Source organism: Petaurus breviceps, unplaced genomic scaffold, assembly GCF_028583685.1.
Source record: "Petaurus breviceps papuanus isolate PSGF00001 unplaced genomic scaffold, PetGlider_PUasm1.0 90769, whole genome shotgun sequence".
NCBI lineage: Eukaryota > Metazoa > Chordata > Mammalia > Diprotodontia > Petauridae > Petaurus > Petaurus breviceps.
In genome coordinates this window covers 11,780,388-11,799,975 of record NW_027187341.1, presented here as the reverse complement: position 1 = coordinate 11,799,975, position 19,588 = coordinate 11,780,388, and the positions used below count along the sequence as shown (strand labels likewise).

Below are 19,588 nucleotides of genomic sequence, written 5' to 3'. Positions count from 1 at the left end.
CTTTGCATAATAAGCTGTAATGAAAAGCAAGAATGCATTTCCTGCTTTTTGACACTGTCAACCCCTTCCATGTTGCTTCTCTTGCCCTATTAATGGTCTTGGGAACAGTTTTCAAGAAAGACTTGGCAAATACAACAGATACAAATTTTGTATAACATGATTCATTTCTTTCTAGAACCTCTGGAGATGTCTGAGGGACCATAAGATTCTGTAAAATAGTATGAAGACTGACAGTACACTGCTAAAGAATAAAAGTTCAGTGTTCTTTCCCACACTCATTTGACATACAGTTTTAATAAGATTAATTCTGTATCTTTGAGATTACAGAGCATTCATTTTCAATTCTGTGATTAAGATCCTACTATGTGCAAAGCACTGCATTAAGTGCTGGAGATGGAAAGATGAAATAATGTAGTGAAGTAAAGTTCCAGCTCTTCCTGCCTTTCTGTTACATCCATAATGCGATCTTAGTGCTAGGAGTTTTCCTGGACTCTTCAACTCTTCCTGCCAGCCTTTAAAGAAAACTTGTCACTATTTAAATTTTTCCAGTTGAGCCACAAGGAACTTTCTCCTTAAAATGAGCTCTCCTGAGAACCACTTAATTTGGCATTGCTGGCCTTATCACCATTAGCTCAGTGGAAGTCAGCTTGAGCAGAGCAATTGCTAATCATGCAGCATGAATATATTCCCTAGCACTTGTGACTTCAGGCCCATATAGGCATAAACCAGTCAGCCCCCGAGTCTCTGTGGAGAAAACACAGTTCACTAGATTATTTGGCAAAAAGACCTTCAGACTTAAAAAAAAAATGTTCACAAAGAAGGTGCCTCCCCTCTGGGGTTTTCATATTTCTTGTCACAGTGAATAGATTTTCTCACCACAACTTCTGTGTGTGTGCTTATAGCACAGAATTTAGCAAATTTTTATACTTCTTTGCTCATTATAGAACACACCCCTCACAGCCAACAGTGCCTCTCTGCACATTTTAGCCCAGCTTCATTTATCCCAAGTACCTTTTTTTAAACAGGTATTTGTTTAAAATTGACTTCCTCAGTTTCAGTATTAATTGCAGTTACTTTTCATTCGACAGAAACTATTGACTCTTTGTAATGGAGTCATCCATTATATCACTTCAGTTCAACTCTTTGGGGAGTATTTCCACTTTTTTTTTTCTTTCAAAACAGGACCATATCTTGGATTTCTGTGTGTCCTTATTTAGGGGGAAGTGTTCAGGTAGTTTTGTTTCCTGCTCTGTTTTGTACTTTGGGGGATTTGTTGTTTTTGTTTTATTTTTAATTTCACTGTTTTCTGCGGGTATAATGGTAAGATCATGATCTTATAGCTGGGAGGGACCTCAGTGGTCATCTAGCCCAACCCCCTCATTTCACAAATGAGGAAAATGAGGCCAGTGACTTGAAGGGGCCTGCTTAAAGGACACATAGGTAATTAAACACAGAGCTAGGGTTCAAACTCATATCTACCTACTGAAAAAATCTAGCATTTTCTTTCCACTGTACTCTCCATACTTCTTATCCTCCTTCATGTCATCTGCCTTGTCCTTCCTGTCCTTCATATCCATCCTGAAACCCTGCTCTCCTGGTTAGTGACTCCTTGCCTAAACACTATTTCAGGATGAGTGCCACAAATCCTCCACATTCCTCTTCCAGCTTCACTCTCCAGATTTCTTTTCCTTGTCCTGGATAGGCTTCCTTATTTATGCTCCCTTTCATACACCCCCTTATGTGTTCTCTTCCCTTTAAAATGCAAGGTCCTTGAGGGCAGGTTCTGTCTTGCTTACATTTGTATCCTGGTGTATATCCATGTTGATGTCTGAATAGTACCCCTTTTTGCCTTGTAATAAGTTTTTCATGCATCTCAATTTTCTCAAGTAAACCCATAAAATTGATATGCAACTTTAACATTTGATATTTCCCTTTTTATTCTTGCCTTTGCTTTCACATCACAGTTTGTTGTAGTGGAAAGAAAATTAACATGAAATCAGGAGATTGAGTTGGGCTCTGCCATTAACTAGGAATGTGACTGGACAAATCACTTCAACTCTAGGCTTTAGTTTCTTCATGTATATAATGAGAATATTTCAGCTCTGATATTCTATGTTTCCGTGATTTTACTTCTGAGAAATATCCAGGATTCATTGCTAATGATAAACAAAGGTATATGTCATTGGGTATGGTTATATTTTTGTGGGGGGTTTTTTGCCTCATCATCTCTGCTTTCCATTTTTGTATTTTATTATGGAACAGCTTTACAGCTATTTTATCTACTGTACATGCTTGGCAAAATACATATACATACACGTATGTATGTATACACAGCGCTATATAAGACTTCTACAAGTCAAAAAAGAAATGGTGTAGGTCCATGGTTCGTCTTTCGTTTTCTTATCTCATCATGCATTGGAATGCATGTCAGCACTACACTGCTCTAGGCACCATCTGCACTTTAAGAAACACAATAATATGCAATAGATAATGTCATACAATAATATTGCCTTAGTTTTCTCATCTGTAAAATTTAGGAACTGAATTAGATAACTAAACCCTCTTCTGGCTCTAAGATGATTGATTTCTGTGACTGAATTTGAAATTATTGAATTTGGGAAAGAAAAGGTAAAAAGAAGAACTAGTCAGCATTTTCAAATGGCTACATTCCTAAAATTTAAGATTCATGATGGCAGAGGGACTGTTCATCTTCATATCCCCCACAGGGACCTAGCTAAGAGCTTAACACCTAGAAAGTGCTCTGTAAATATTTTTAGGAACCTCTGCTAGGGACAGAAGTGGGCTTACATTACAAAAATAGGGATTAGAGTTAGTATTAAAAGAACTGTTAGTAAACTAAGATAACTAAAGGGTAGAATGTCCATTTATGAAGAATCTTCAGAATGGAAAAGATATCCATCTCCTGTGGATATTTAAGGGATAGCTCCAACCAGAAGGAAAGAAATGAAGTAGAAATATTCTGAGATCCCTCCAGCTTTACATTTCTAAGATTATCACAAGCAAATATTTTGTAATGATGGAAAGAGGAAACTAGTCGTAGCTGTTTCATACCCATCTTTTAAAACCCATCTCAAATGCCATGTCTGGCATGAAAACTTGGCTGATGTACTCCCTACTCTCTACTCAGTAATAGTCTCCCCCTTTGGTCTTCTCATAACATTGTTTTATGTAATAAGTTATTATATAGTGATATATACTATGTGAGAATATAATATATATTATGGTTATCTATGTGTCATTAGCATCATCATCATTTATATAGCATTTATATAGTTCTTTAAGGTTTGAAAAATATTTTAGTTACTTTAATCGATCCTTATAACAACCCTATGAAAAGGGTGCAACTGTTATCACCACTTTGCGGGAGACAGATGAGGCTGAGAGCTAATTGGCACAGTGGTTAGCGTGCTGGACTTGGGAGTCAAGAATACCTGAATTCAAATCCTACCTCAGACACTAGCTGTGTGGCTTTGGACAAGTCACTTAACCTGTATCAGCTTCAGTTTCCTCATCTGTAAAATGGGAATAACTCATTGCTACACAATTGATAAGTAAAACAGCATTTGACCTTGGTTTCAACTGTCTCCAAGTCCATTTCTCTGCTGTTCCATTTAGCCTCTCTCTCTCTCTTACCCTCTCCACTATACTGTAAGTTCCATGAGGTCAGAGACCATATGTCTTTTCTAAACTTTGTATCTCCCACAATGTCTAGTCTAAATTTTTTCCACACATAGCAAGTACTTAATAAATATTCGTTCCATGCATGTTGCAAATGATCCTGATATGTATGTATTGTCAAAGTCTTGAGAGGTGTGGAAGTATGGAAAATCATGAAATCTTAGGAGAACTGTTAAGTTGACATTTTTAGCTTTCCTCTCAAAGATGGCATTTAGTAGGGAATTTTTGAGGTTCTATACACTTTCCTAAAGAATTGCATTGGATTTGCATGAAAGCTAGTAATTCTTATAGCTAAAAGATGTTTAAATAAATTGATAATAATAGCTATGTCAGTAACTTTGAAATTCATAATACCCATAGAAAGATCCAAATCTTTTTCATATGTTTCCTTCATAACATAGAAACAGCTCTGGCAAATATCCAGAGAAAAGCTGAAATTTGCCAGAATACACTCTCAAAATCTAAAATCACTTCTTTTTAATGGAAACAAACTTAGGCAAATCCATCATATATCATTTAGCTTATGGACCATTATTCATCTTGGTGTCTGTTCACAGGTGGCAGTTTAGAATTTTGCATTTTAGAAAAGACAATTTTTCTTTCTTTTTTTCTTTAACCTAGCTCAGTGACTGAACTTATGTCATATTATAGCTGTTCACTTTTCTTTTGTTTGAGGGTTACATTTGTCCTCCAGCTTTTGATTAAGATTTCCACAAAGGATTAAGGAACATCATAGCATAGGAATTGGAGGCTGTGACAGATCGAGTGCCTCATAGTTTTATGAAATATGAATTCGTGAATGACACTGAAGATGAAAAGTTATACTATTTATAGTTTCTAAGTTTCATCTCCCTCCTCCCTTGAAAATCAAAGCCAGACTTCATTCCTATAAAGACTTTTGACAAAGTGAAATAAAACAAGTGGCAAGGTTTTAAAGCTATGGAAATTACTATTATTATTTTTATTCCATTGGTATAAAAAAAATTAACCTGGTTAGTGGAATATGACCAGAGGTTTCAGTAATGGAAATTCAGAGTATTTTTACATCAAGGTAATCAGTTTGGAGTTAGTCTAAATTAGCAGCGACTATATTATAAATCCTGTACCTTGATTGCCGACTACAAAATAATGATCTTGGTCACTGAAAAATTTCATCTTTCCATCTGCTCACTTATCAGAAGTGAAAAGAGATGATAAGAGCCAAAGTCCCTTACAGTTTGGGGGGGAGCTTTTAGTAAAAACAGGATAAAGACTTCTACAGCCCCCCATGTGGTAAAAATCTTTGCACAGTCTCTCTTTGGCTCCCGAAATGACAATTTGGCTGGTTTTGAATCTCTTTTGCAGCAGTGTAGGGTGGAGTCAGTTTCTAAAATATCATGAACATGTATGTGCCTTTGTGATCCAGCAGCTGCTGCCAATAATGCTTCCTCATCAAGTGGTTCCGGACTCTCTCTATAGTCCTTGAACGTACTCTGCTATTCCAACCCAACAACTTGCCCAAATTATTTTTAGATGCCTGTAGCAACTGGGCAATCTGTAATTTCCATGATTTTAAAAAACGAGTTGGCAGAAACCGGCAAGATTTTTTTAAACAGGTCATGAAAAGCAGCCTTCCCAGCTGGTACTAGCTATAGAGAATAAGAATCTCACCTTAGATTACTTTTAACATTTGCAACAGCTGGGGTAGAATCATAGATTTAGATCTGGAAAGGATCATATAGTCCAACCCCTTTGTTTTCCAGATGAGGAAACTGAGTCCCAGAGAGTTTACTTCTCCAAGATCATGGAAATAAATTGTAGGGCTATTATTGTAACACAAATTATATGACTCCAAAGCTATTTTTTTCCTACTATATCATGTTTCTTTCATTCTAATAAAATATGTGTAAGATGTTTTAGGACTGACTCTTAATATGATATCATCAGACTAACAAGTAAAGAGATAAAATGCCTTTATTAACCACTTACTGTGTGTCAAGCCATGTGCTAAGCACCAGGGTTACAAACACAAGAAAGCAAGAACAGTCTTGGGGGAAGACTAAAGGTGAGCTTGGAAGCGGAGATGGGATGAGACAGAAATAACTAGTACAACTCTGGGAGATAGGTGCTGTTGTTATCTCCATTTACAGCTGAGGAAACAGTTTGAAAGTAATTAAATGACTTACCTAAAGTCACAGAACTAGTAAGTGAATGAGATGGGATTTGAACATAGGTTTTCTTGATTCTAAGCCCAGTGCCTCTCCTCTGTACCACCCAAAACAATGTAAATTTTAACCCATCTGTTTTATTAGCTGTCCTTTGAACTCAACTTTTCATCTTCCCTTTCTGTGCCTTCGCACAGGTTGCCCCCCCATGCCTGGGAGATATTCCATCTTCATCTCCCAGACATCTTCAAGACACAGAAGTGAGTAAGGAGAACATTGGAACCATGGGAGCTAGTCTGCTGCACACAGAGTGGGATGATGGAGGTTTGCATACAAGGATCAGCAAGTTGAATAAACAACTCTTAGAGTTGGTAGAGCAGTACATGTAGCTTGGAGAGATTCTGGATATGGATATAATGAATTAGACCTAAAATTAAAAAGAAGAGGAGAGTAGACTGGGTTACCTATAGGAAACTACACACTGTTTTTAATCATCCCAAGAATGTACTTTTTTTTTTACCATATATTTCATGTGTACATGTTCATATGGCCTTCCCCAGTAGAATACAAGCTCCTTGAGGGCAAGAACTCCTTCATTCTTGTTTTTGCATTCCCAGCACCTAGCATAATGCTAGGCACAAAGGAGACCAAAAGCTTGTTCATTCTGTATGATTTATACTAAGAATGCTGAGATTGATATGATTCAGTTCCTCTTGTATTATATTAATCAAAGCCACAGATTTTGATGTGGAAGTAACCTTAGAGGTTCTCTACACCAGCTTCCTCACTTTACATATGAGGAATTTGAAGCCTATATTTAGTAGTAAAGATAGTCTTTAAACTAAGGTCTCTGATTCAATTCATTTCTTGCTGGAAAAAGATTTCTCATTTAGAATACCAAAAGCCAAGGTAATGTGTATAGGTAGCCTAAAATTACTATGATTCTTAACATCCTTTGTCACATTTTACCTCACTACCACCGTAACTGGATCAGTGGAAGTGATATGTAGGCACAGAATATATTTGCTTTTTTTATTGGTTCATCACTCACCATGGCCAAAAAATTCAACACCAAATAGCCAAGCTTCTATTGATAAGCCTTTCCATAATCAGTCAGTCACCCAGCATTTAAAAAGCACTTACTGCTTTATGCCTGGCACTGTGCTAAGCGTTAGGAATATGAAGAAAAGCATAGGGCTGATAAACTTTTCAAGTTACAGCGACACGCTTATAATATTTCAAGGAGAAAGCAGGAGTAGTAACTCTGGTAGCATTCCTTTGCTTCTGAAAGAGGACTGGAGCAGAGGAGAGTGGCTGGCCTAGTTACAATAACAAAGCTGTGACGAATATTTACAAAGAATTATAAACAACTGGACAATTTATTTTTGGATAGTAGGTAAAAAGACTAATTTTTTCTTTCCTGTCGATAATACATACATTCTTATGAGAGAGTCAGGTCATATGAGCTAAGTTAGAGCCTTGGAACAAATTCTTTTTATTATTTTCATTCTTATCCAAAATATTTTCACTTTTAAAGGGAAAAAAGAACATAGTAATACTATACACAGATTTAATGAGAATTGCATTTTTTTCAATCATTTATAGACAAAAAAGTATCCAAGCTTTATATTAGCTGTTGAAGCTCATTTTACATATGGAACAAAATTTCAGTGCCTCTTACTGTAGAGAAAATTTTAATATGAATATATACACACACAGAGACATAGGAATGTATGTATATATACACATAAATTATGTATATATACTATGTTAATAATCAGAGCACTCATTTTCAATACCCATTTTAATGAAAATCAGTATATACATTTTTTCAATAAACCTTTTGAATCTTAACTAATTATTGTTTTCTATTATTAAAAGATCCATAGAAGAGGTAATTTGATTTTTTTCAGTGCTGTTGAAGAGAACACTAACTCACAAGTAAATTAATAATTTCTTTTCCATGATTTCATCTACATTGAGCCTTTAGCATTGTGGCAAAAATGGAGAGAGCACCAGACCTAGAATCAAAAAACCCCAAGTTCAAATCTGATCTCGCTTATTAGCTGTGTGTCCCTAGGCAAGTCACTTACGTTCTTGCTGCCTTAGTTTTCTCAGCTGTAAAATGAGGATAATAATACCTCCCAGAATTATTCTGAGGATAAAAAAAAGATATTTGCATACCCTAATATATAATATAAATGCCACTGTTACGAGGAAGAAGAAAAAGGGGAAGATATTGTACTGCTAAAACTACTGTTCCAAAAGGGATCCGAATTAGGTATAGAATCTAAATATTTTGCCTGAAATTTGAAAATCTAGTAGATTGTTCAGTTTTTCTGGATTAATCAACCTCTTTGTATAGAACTCAGAAACAATGAGCATCCTTTTAAATCAGAGAAATTAAATTAGAGGAAGATTATACTAGCTGTTTTGATAACTAAAGAAAAATGCCTGACTGCACACTGTTCATATTTATCCCTAATTTGTAAATAGAGCAGGCTATTCCTTTTTTAATTTCTGTAATGGAAGAGTTTATTTTTCTTCCTTTTACAGTGTGTGTATAATTTCATCCTAGCAATGCCATCTGTAACTGACAGTTATTTTAACATACTCTTGTTAGGAAAATACTTCTTGAAAACTGACCATGTCAAATGGTAATGGATTGGAGCGTTTTTAACTTCTAAATATTAACACATATTTACTTTTCTAATTTTGCTTGATAGGTTACCATTGCCAGAGCAGACATTCATGGGCTACTGGACAATCAGTCAGCCAAAAAATGGAATGCAAAAACTTTTGAGTCCAGCAGAAACTCATCTCATCGACATAAAGGTTATTTTTTTCTAATATTTTATCATAAAAACTTTTAATTATGCCTTTCTGGAGAGCAATCTGGAATTATGCCCAAAGGGCTATAAATACTTTCATATCCTTTGATCCAGCAATACCACTCCTAGGGTTATATCCCTAAGAGATCATAGAAATGGGAGAAAGACCCATATGTTCAAAAATGTTTATAGCAGCTATTTTTGTGGTGGCAAAGAATTGGAAATTAAGGGGGTGCCCATCAATTGGGGAATGGCTGAACAAGTTGTGGTATATGCATGTTATGGAATACTATTGTGCCATAAGAAACGAAGAGCAGATGGTCTTCATATTTACCTGGAGAGGCTTAAAAGAACTGATGCTGAGTAAGAAGAGTAGAACCAGGAGATATTTGTACACAATTATAGACACAACGCATGTGTGATGACCAACTTTGATAGACTGGACTCTTCTCAGCAATACAGTGACATAAGTCAATCCCAAAAGACTCATGATGGAGAGAAATATGTGCATCCAGAGAAAGAACTAGAAAGAACTAAGTTTATATCCAGGTGGAAGCAAAATACCTGATCTTTTTCCTTCTCTTATTTGGTTTTATGTCCTCTTTACCATTTTTCATTCCAGCTGATACAATCCGTCCTTATAACCTGACTAATGTATAATGTGAAAGTATTCACATATCCCATACTTGACTATATGCCGCCATGGCGGGGAGGGGAGGAAGGGGGACAAAATGTGAAACCCAAGGAATTGTGGAATTGAATTCTGTAAACTAAAAGGAAACAAACAAATTAATTTCTAAAAATAAATAAATAAATAATGAAATAAAAAACTTTTAATTATGTAATATAATCTTATTTTCTGTGGAAAAATCAACCTTAGAAATTACTTTAATCTTCTTTCATTCTTGACTACAGCATTGTGGTTTCCATGTACTTCAACAAGTAAGTTGGTCTAGGCATTTTTATTCCACGTCCTCAAACATGATTCTATTTTACAGTTGCTGGTTTTTAGAATAAACTTTACTCCTGGTTTGACCTTGGATTCAGCCTATCCTTTTGAGGATTATGTAATGGGATAAGCAAGAGCTAGGATTGGACCTCGAAAAGTCCTTCAAGAACTCAAGAGCATTTGGATAATAGGGTCTTCTTTGCTTGTGCAATCTCTTCCTTGATATTTGTCTTATTGGTAAACTACTCAGACTTCATAATTGAGGATTCTCAGATTGCCACAAATTAAGTACTTTATTCTAGATTAGTTATTTGCAGAGCATAAATACACAAGCCTCTCGTTTGACCATTGGGTCTGTTCTCATGGTTCCTATATTTGGTCATAGTGTGATATCCAGATCTAAATTACCTTAGGGAGAAAAGCAAACCATGATTTCAACAATCAAATGTTGGACTATGAATTGCTTTGGTAGGACCTTAAATTTTCTAGAAATTGTTGGCTGAAAATGATCATCAAGGGGCGGCTAGGTGGTGCAGTGAATAGAGCACTGGCCCTGGAATCAGGAGGACCTGAGTTCAAAACCGGCCTCAGACACTTAACACAAAAACTAGCCATGTGACCTTGGGCAAGTCACTTAACCCCAATTGCCCTCCAAAAAGCAAAAAAAAAAAAAAAAAGAAAATGATCATCAACTAAGTTACTTAACTCTTTTTTATAGGGTCCAGTGCATTTAAGCTTCCAAGAATATCCTATGGAGAGAAATGAAGGAAGGACCCTAACTTTTACTGAAGAATGTGCTTCTTGGAAATTACCAGTGGAGGAAGTTAACTTTGTCTGCGATATTGCTGTAGCACAAGGTATGTTTTTCTGCTCTTGTAATTTTCCATCTAACATTCGCTGTTTTGTGCCTTTTTTAAATGAGATCTGTATAAAAATCGTCCTGTAGAGGTCAAGAACTATGTGATATACTCAATTATGGTCATATTTTACTTTTCAGTTAAATGTATTTTAAGACTAATTTTCTCAATCAGCCTAGCAACATGATGAGAGCCACATAAGCACTGCTGAATATGTGTGTGTGTGTCTGTTTTTCATTACAATTGTAGCATGAAGTCCAACACACTCAGGCATTTGCCAAAAATAGAAAAACAAAAAGGAGAAACATTGGATTCCTAGGCTGTGATTCCATTTTGGTGATAGCATGAAGCATGAAGGCAGAGCTGGAGGGACCTACGGGATCACAAGACATGCCTGGCGTGGAAAAGAGGAGACAGTGGCAGAGGGGGAGTGTGTGAATTCTCAGAATTTAGACTTCAGACTAGAGATAATAGACCCAAAAATTGTAGAGAGAGCAAGGTCCCCATTTGCTAAAGTTACTCAGGTGATCTTGATTACCTCCATCATAGGCTATACTTCTAGCCCATGGGAAGCCATCTTGCAAAGCTAGTGGACACTAAACACAAAGTTAGAGAAAGATCTGAAGTCAGTCACTCACAACTCATTGACATTATGACATGTCAGATACACAAATAAAAATACTTCTGTTTGAGAATGTTTTACTGAGTTTTCATTGTTTTTCTGACATATATAACATGCTATGTTATTTTTTTGTAAGATACAGGACATTGTTTTAGTTTGTGGCTTATTTTGCAGGATGTATCAACTAATCATCACATATTTATTAAATATCTATAGTGTGCTAACCTCTGCATGTAAGCAAATAGGTGTAAATATCTGTAGCTATATTATATAGCTATCATCTGACATGAAACTTTTTTTTTAAGTAAACTCCTCTAATTAGAATTAAGATCATTGTCCTGAAGGTTGAGACCTGCCATCTAGTCTGTGCTGTACTGACTTCATATATAAACATGGGAAAATCTCTTTGTTTCCCCTGTCTCAGTGTCTTCATACATATCAAGTGAGGGAATTGAACTAGATGTTTTCTAAGTTCTATCTGAGCCTTAAATTTAATGAGTCTCTGAGTACTAGTAGCAATAGTAGACTGAAGCAAGATGGATGACCATGGGATGAAAAGAAGTGAAGCTTGAAGGAAACCAGTAGTTATTTTCATATTTTTGTAGTGATAGTCATACAGAGAGTATTCCATGCATGTTAATAAGAAGATTTAATCTTTGGAGACTGAAAGAAGTGCTTACATCTACATTTCCAGAACTTTGAGTAGTTCTGCCTCATAGCTGTTACCTAATCACTGTATTTCGATCTATGTTTTGTGAATGACCTTTTTTTTTAATTGTACTCATCTTGACATATTTTATTACATTTATCAGCAGTCAGCATGTGTATTACAATGATGAATTGGAAAGAGTGCTGTATTTAGAACCAAAGGACCTGGGTTTGAATCTACTTTGGCACTTCCTGTCTCTTTAATTTCAGTCAAGTTACTTAATCTTCCTGGCCCTCAGTTTTCTCAACTGCAAAATAAGCAGGTTAGCCTAAATGACTTCTAAGGTTCCTTCTGACTCTAAATCTTTAATCCTATGAAATATGCCTGTTGTGCATATCAGTTATGTAGACAAGCTAATGTCTGATGTGGTCTTCCTTTCTGAGGACAAGTATCTGGTGGTTTAGTATTAAAGTTGAGCATATTATTTCATAGTTAGAAACAGAACAGCACTGAATGTGTTTAAATATATAAAAGAACAACTGGCAACCATATTAACTATTTCTCTTAATTGCCAAAATAAACTAAATATAAATTTTCCTTTGTTTCATCTATTACCAGTGCTTATTAACTGAAAATGCATTTTGATGCCCACAACTCTTTCATTCCTGATCTCTAGACCCCTCCTCTCTATGTAAGGTCTTTCTTAAATCATTTGTCTTAAGAACAGAAATACTAAATAGGGTCATAATTCATTAATTTGATATTATTCTTTCCTCTTGTAGGCATTTTCTAATTGTTAAAATACTTTATTAACTAGAATATTACCTGATTATATTACTTTCCAGTTTTTATGTATATCATGCTTAAGATATTTGCATTAAACTCATATTTTATGACAAACATAAAAAAATGAGATTTATCTAATTTTTACATACTCTCCTATTCACTGCTCCCTTTCTCCTGTCGTTCTGTTGAAATTTATATTGCATCAAGGTTACCTTTAGTCTGAATTTTTACTGTAGTATTATCATTTTTTCACTACCAAGAGTACATAATGTCATATACTATATTGTTATATACTATACAGTATGCACTATAGTATGAATAGTATTCACTATAGAAATTGTAGGGGCAGCCAGGTGGCTCAGCGAGTGAGAGCACCGGCTCCAGTGTCGGAATGACCTGGGGATCAAATCTGGGTTCAGATACTTAGTGCCACACCCAGAAATAACTGGCCGTGTAACCTTGAGCAAGTTACTTAACCCCGATTGCTTAAAAAAAAATTATATATTTATGGAGGCAGCATGATATTGTGGGCAGAATACTTGATTTGATGTCAGGAAGACTTAAGGTTTGGATCCTGCCTCAGATGCTTAATAGCTCTTTGGTCCTGAACAAGTCACTGTGTCTTTGCACCTCATTTTCCTTATCTGAAAAACTGGGGCAAGAATAGTGCCTACTTCACAGAGTTTTCACAAGGATCATTTGAGAAATTATGTGTGAAGTACTCTGGAAATCTTAAAATGTGATTTAAATATGAATTATTGGTCATTATTATTAATATGAATGTTCGTATATAGTTTGCATTACACAAGAGTTCCAGTACTTTTCTTTATAAGAATTAGACAAGTCCTGACCTTAAAAAGCTTACATTTTAGAATTACAAAAAACACATTGATGTACATAGTTAATAAATCACTGGGAGACTGGTAGAAGAATGATGATAATTTTGGAGAGTTTTTAGGAATTGGTTAAAGAAAAAGTAAATAACTTCAGAAATATGAGAAGTTACCAGATAGAGGATGTTAATTACCATTATCTATCTTCATTGAGAACAGAACAAGAGGAAATGAGTTTATGCTGTAACATGCAACTAAATATTTAGGATACAAATAAGGAACAATTTCTTGACAGACAAATTTGATAAAGAAAAGGAGGTTGTGGGATTTAGTGTTTTGGAAGTATACATTTTTATTTCACTGAGAAGACTCAAGTGTGGTCCCATCTCCATTAAAAAGGAAGGAAATCAATTATCTCTTAAGACCTTGTCCAGCTCAATGAATCCCTCAACAAGTATTTATTTAGTCCTTGGTTATATTCCTAATCCTTTTTCTATTGGGCCTCCTAGCAAATTTGAATGGGGAGAAGAGGGTGGGTGCAAGAGATATGGAGGTAAAATCTTTAAGACTTGGCATCTGATGTGACTTAGGGGAGTTGAAGGCAGTGAGAGGGCTGAGGTTAGGGAAAGGGAGAAATTGAACACAATATGATTTCCAGAATGCAAACTTATGTGATTGGAAGAATGGTGATACCCTCATAGAGAAGTTAGAAAGTGCTATATAGATACTGTTTTTCTCTCCACCCCCCAAGTTGAATAAAAGCCCTTTGAGTACAGAGACTGTTTCTGTTTTAGCTTTCTATCCCAGTGTCTAATATAGAGCTTTACATATAGTAGGTGTTTAATAAATGCTTATTTAATTGAATTATACTGAACTGAATTGAATTGTGAGAAATCCCATTGTGAGAAATTGTGAGAAATCCCTAAATGCAATACCTTTTTTTTTTCATTTCAGAAAATGAGGAAAATATTCTCTATGTAGTGACGTGCAATCCTGTTTCTTTATATTTTATGAATATGTCTGGGAACAGAGGTCACTTTGTGGACTTTTATGATTTATTTCCAAGGGCAGCCAGGGGAGTGTGGCATCCTTTTGTGACTGTAGCACCTCTGGGAAATCCTCTCAAAGGTCTAGTGATTCTTCATGAAGAGAAGGTAAAGAACATCAGGAAAGATTCCTGTATCTGTATAAAAATTAATAAGTAAAAGAAAAGGTAAGAGAAATGATGTGATTTACAATCTGAAATTGAATGTTCCTTCCTATCATGTCCATTGGTTTTTATTGTTTCTAGCATATACAGCATGTATGATGACATATAAAACATAACCCATTCCCTCCACTGAAGCAAGAAAAGGTTCCAGTTTTTCTTAGATTCTTTTGAGTTTTCTGTTCTGGTACTTTTAAAGAGTTCTACCATATAAGCATTATTTCTACTCAGCACTTTTTTTCATTTATTTTCTTTCTCTGCTAATAAGGTTGAGGCTAGGTTATGAAGGACTTTTAAAACTAAACAGAGGGGGCAGCTAGGTGGCGCAGTGAATAGAGCACTGGCCCTGGAGTCAGGAGGATCCGAGTTCAAATTTGACTTCAGACACTTAACACTTACTAACTGTGTGAACTTGGGCAAATCACTTAACCCCAATTTCCTTGCCTTCCTCCCCTCCAAAAAGCAAAAAAAAATTTTAAACTAAACAAAGGAGCCTGTATTTTTTAAATAGAGGCAATAGGAAGCCACTGGAGTTGATTGGGTAAGAGAGTGACATAATCAAATCAATTTTTAAGGAAAGTCACTTTGTCAGGATGGTCTGGAATAATGAGAGACTTGAGGCAAGGAGACCAATCAGGGGCTCTTTTGTAATAAACTAGACAAGAGATGATGATGGCCTAAACTAAGGTGGGAGGTAAGAGGGGGAGAGAAGGAATTGCATGTGAGATCTGTTAGAAGAAACAGCAAGATTTAACAACTGATTGGATATGTGGGGTGAAGGAGAGTGAAAAAGCCCAGTAATATAGATTTTATGAACCTGGGAGACTGGAAAGATGGTGGTCTCTTTGACAGAAATAGGGAATTATAGGAAAGCAATAGCTTTGGAGGGAAAGATCATCATCTTTTTAGTTTTGGAAATGTTGAATTTGAGATGTCTCAGGGAAATCTAGTTTGAAATGTCTAATAGGCAATCAGTGATGCAGGACTGAAGCTCAATAGAGAGTGGAGAGAGGAAGAGAAATACTGAGAGAGAGAGAATTGATTAATTGAATAACTCTATTAAAGAAAATGGGAAGGAATATGATCCAAGCATATATGAAGAGGTTATTAACTGTAGCAAGGAGAAGGGCCTTTATCAGAGACTAGATAAAAAGGAAGGAAAAAGTAGGATTTGGTATCAGAATTTTACAGTGAAGAGAAAGGGAAGGGAGCTCAGATCGAGTGGCCTCTATTTTCTCAGTTCATTAAGCAGTAAGGTTCCTAAACTGAAAGAAGGGAAGCAGGTGGAGGTGTGGGAGGTTTGAGAAGGGAAGAAGAGATTTGGAATAGCTTCTCTGGGAAGTATGATAAAGAATCAGTTAGGAAAAAATAAAAGGACTACTTTTCTCCAGTCATCTGTTTCCCCCTAGAGAGTAAAGGTGTTATAAATATGTTATTTTATTATTAATATTAATTCATTAACATTCATTAATATTAATTCACCTTCTGAATTAATATTTTACTGGACTTTGTAGACTTATCTTCTCTTCACATTTCTTCCTGCATCAGAAGCAAGATTTCCAGAGGCTGCTTCCATGAGATATATGAACTGCTGGCTAGAGTCAGGAACTTTCGTGATACCTTTTTGTCAGGCATAGCGTGCATTGATTTTGCAGTCACAGGAGGACCAGTGCTCTGAAGAATTTGCCATCAACAGCACAAGTTATCAAAATTTGAATATGAAATTAAGCTTTCAGACCCTTATTCAAACTGTTCTTTTGTTTCTCTTCAAATATCTATCTAAAAATCCTTTTGTTGAAAGGCTACATTTAAGCTCATTGCAGTGATTTGCTTTTGAAAGTACCCAATTATTTAACAATATTAAATGTAGATTGTTTTTTGTCAGTTACAATCACTTGTATCAGTGTTGAAAGTCTTTTCTTTGGAAAGATTTTCAAGGCCTGCAGGGCTGGTGCTGCCTCGCTGCCACCCCCAGGCATTTTTATATTTCCTACTATGACACTTAACTTCTGGGGTTAAGTTCCCTCACCAGTAAAATGATGGAATTGAACTAAATGATCTTTAAAACCCTTTCCAGCTTTATTGTTCTATCTCCATGACAGAAATTCTTATCCTTTTTTGTTTTATGGATTCCTTTTACAGTGTGGTGAAACCTATGAGCCCTTTCTCTGAATTAGGTGTTTAAATGCATAAAATATATAGGAATACAAAGGAGAGCAGTTATACTGAACTATCAAAAATATTAACAAAAGCAAGTTCAAATACCCCAGGTTAAAAAACCTGTAACCTCCAAAAGTCTCAGACGGTTAAATCAACCAATTTCTGTGCTGATACCTCAGAACTACTGAAGATAATTAAAAGTGATGAATACCCTCATCTCTATGCTGTCATCTGTCATCAATTTCCATTGAATTGCCTCTTTTCCCCAAGTTTCTATTTTGTCTCCCTGTTTTTGATGAAGGTGTAGGTGGGGAAGAACCTCCTTGCAAGTCTATGTTTATGGAACAGAGCCATAAAACTTGAAAAATAAGTAATTATAGGCATTAAATGTGAAAATACTGTTCATTATTAGTTTCCTCATCCATAAAACAAAAGGCTTGGATGCGATAACCTGTCAGGCCTCTTCTGGCTTTAAAATCCTATGAATCCCACTATTCCTCTTTAAAATGAGCCAAGAAACATTTCAGAAAATATTGAATGCCTCCATTACTTCATTGTTTCCTCTTTTTTAAAATAAAGTTTTGCTATAAATGTGCTTCTCTTTTCAATTTAAGAAATTGTTGAAAAATTCCTTACTAAAATAATAACTTAAACAAGGAAAGGGAACCTTTACCCTGACTAAAAATAAAGATTTTGTGCATTCCCCACCCCCATCCCTAAGTTTGCTTATTACATCTGTCCCAAGTTTGGAATTCCAGGCTTTGGGACTGTGAGGTCATCCAAAGGTGACTTTGCTCCCAGTCAAGTACAAACATAACAAAATGGCACACCAGCCACGCCTCCCAGCACCCTTGAAGGAGAGCCAAAGTCATAGTTAGATGTACTCGCAGATGACGCAAATTTCTATTATTAAACACAGACAGAATATGCCATTAGTCATTGGGTACAGAAGGAAACCATTAGCATCCAAAGAGGTGGAGCACCATAGCTCTCTCCTATTGCCGACTGCTCAAAAACATAAAAACTAAGTCAACAAAGCAACGTGGCTTGTAACATGTATGCCTTATGTCACTTGGAAGGAAAAGCGCCATTTTCAGTTCCGTTAGCTGGACTTATTAGCACTTAAAGAAAAAAACAAAAACACACCAACTTCATGCACATGCTAGCTGCTTTCTTACCATAAATATATTTGTGAATGTGAGTTAAATTTATATTAGCATTTTGAATTTTTCTTTTACTTAGAAAAATTAAAGGCATTCAGATTGTTTGAGTGCACAAAATATATGTGGATATTTTTATAAATCTTGCCATATTTAGCCAGAAAGACTTTTCCTTTTAAAAAAATAATACTAGCTTAAAATAATCCAATCTAAAAATGAAGAGTTTTGCTAAACCAATGGAATGGTGATTCAGCTACAGTGTTTTATTAGAGAGAACTCTTGGGATGCTACTATTACATGCAAAGCCTTCAGATGCCAAAGAGCTAAAGAATATTTTATAAGTCGTTATTTTTAAAAAATATCTCTAACAGAAATTCTTAATGAGCAGTCACACTTAATGACAAGTGCTAAGGTTAAAGATACTTGTGTAAAAAAGTAATAGCTGTGTGAACATTTTTAGTGGGATTTTTTTCTTTTAATATCTCCAGGACTAATTAAAGCAAACTTTGTGAATTCTATCTTTAATCTTTAGTTCTTCAACAAAATTAGCTCAGAAAGTAAAGCTAACCTTTCAGCTACTATATGCAGAGCCTGAGTCATTGATATCTTAACATTAATCAGTAACTTTGATTATATACTCCTTAAGGGCAAGGACTGTCTTATTTATATTGGTATCAGTAAGTCAATCAAAAAACATTTATTATGTACCTATTATGTGCCAGGAACTGGAGATAAAAAAATAAATAAATAAAACAAGCTCTACTTTCATGAAGCTTAGATTCTATCAGGAGAACCAGCCTGAATATAAATAATTACATACAAAATAAATGTAAAATATATATACAGGGTAGTTAGGCAGAGAAATTAGGATCCAGAAAGACTTGTAGAAGATATTGCTTGAGCTGTATATTAAAGGAAGAGAAGAATTCTGTGAAGCAAAATTCTCACCTTCCTCATAGAATCGCAATAAATATATGTTGAATGTACTAATAAATCTGTGAGTGAATGAACAGAGCCTTAATTTGATTTTCTCTGTTCTTTACATAATTCATTGGAATTATAGAATCTAAGAGTTAAAAGGATCAATTCTTCACATATTTTGTGACCTTTATCCCCCTGAAGAAGAGCTTCTGTTCTTTACTTAATTGAAAGAACATGAGCTACCCTTTGAAAACAAGACTATGGATAACAATTAGAGCTGAAAAATAATTTTATAATTTCATTTACCAGCTTATTGCTTTGAATTCATAGCAGTTTTTACTATTTCTCAAAAAAAAAAGGAAAAAAGATCTTTCACCCATCCCTTCGGTATAGATGTTCCAATATTTCTTTGTTTTCTGCTTTCGGTTTCTAAAACTTCCATTTCTTCTTGTCTACTCATTTATTTTGCTTACAACTTGTAAAAGGAAAATGAATTTCCCTTGAAATAGACCTGTTCTTACAGAGAGATTATGGCTTCATTTACATAACTATGCCCAGGTACAGGGTTAATGATGCTGGAGAAATCTCTTGTGTAAATTTTAGAAATCATTACTGTGCTGTCTTTGAAAGTTTACCTCATTAAGCTGTAGCTCCCAGTCAGCTCCAGTATTAAGAGCTACTTCACTGCTGCCTAGACTGTCTGTGGTGCTTGATGGGTTTTTTTGCTAACCTATTTTAATATAATGTTAATGTTTTCTGTACTCTCCTTG

At 35.3% G+C, this 19,588-nt stretch overlaps 1 protein-coding gene across 3 annotated transcripts in view; it reads left to right on the top strand.

Annotated features, from left to right (window-relative positions):
* Positions 1 to 19,588, top strand: part of VWA8 (von Willebrand factor A domain containing 8) — a 442,846-nt gene that overhangs the window by 267,005 nt on the left and 156,253 nt on the right. For all 3 annotated transcript variants that reach the window (XM_069068654.1, XM_069068653.1, XM_069068655.1), the window contains exons 27-29: positions 8,570 to 8,678; positions 10,342 to 10,480; positions 14,325 to 14,524. In XM_069068654.1, coding sequence (XP_068924755.1) covers positions 8,570 to 8,678; positions 10,342 to 10,480; positions 14,325 to 14,524 — 448 coding nt within the window. The remainder of the gene's footprint in view (positions 1 to 8,569; positions 8,679 to 10,341; positions 10,481 to 14,324; positions 14,525 to 19,588) is intronic.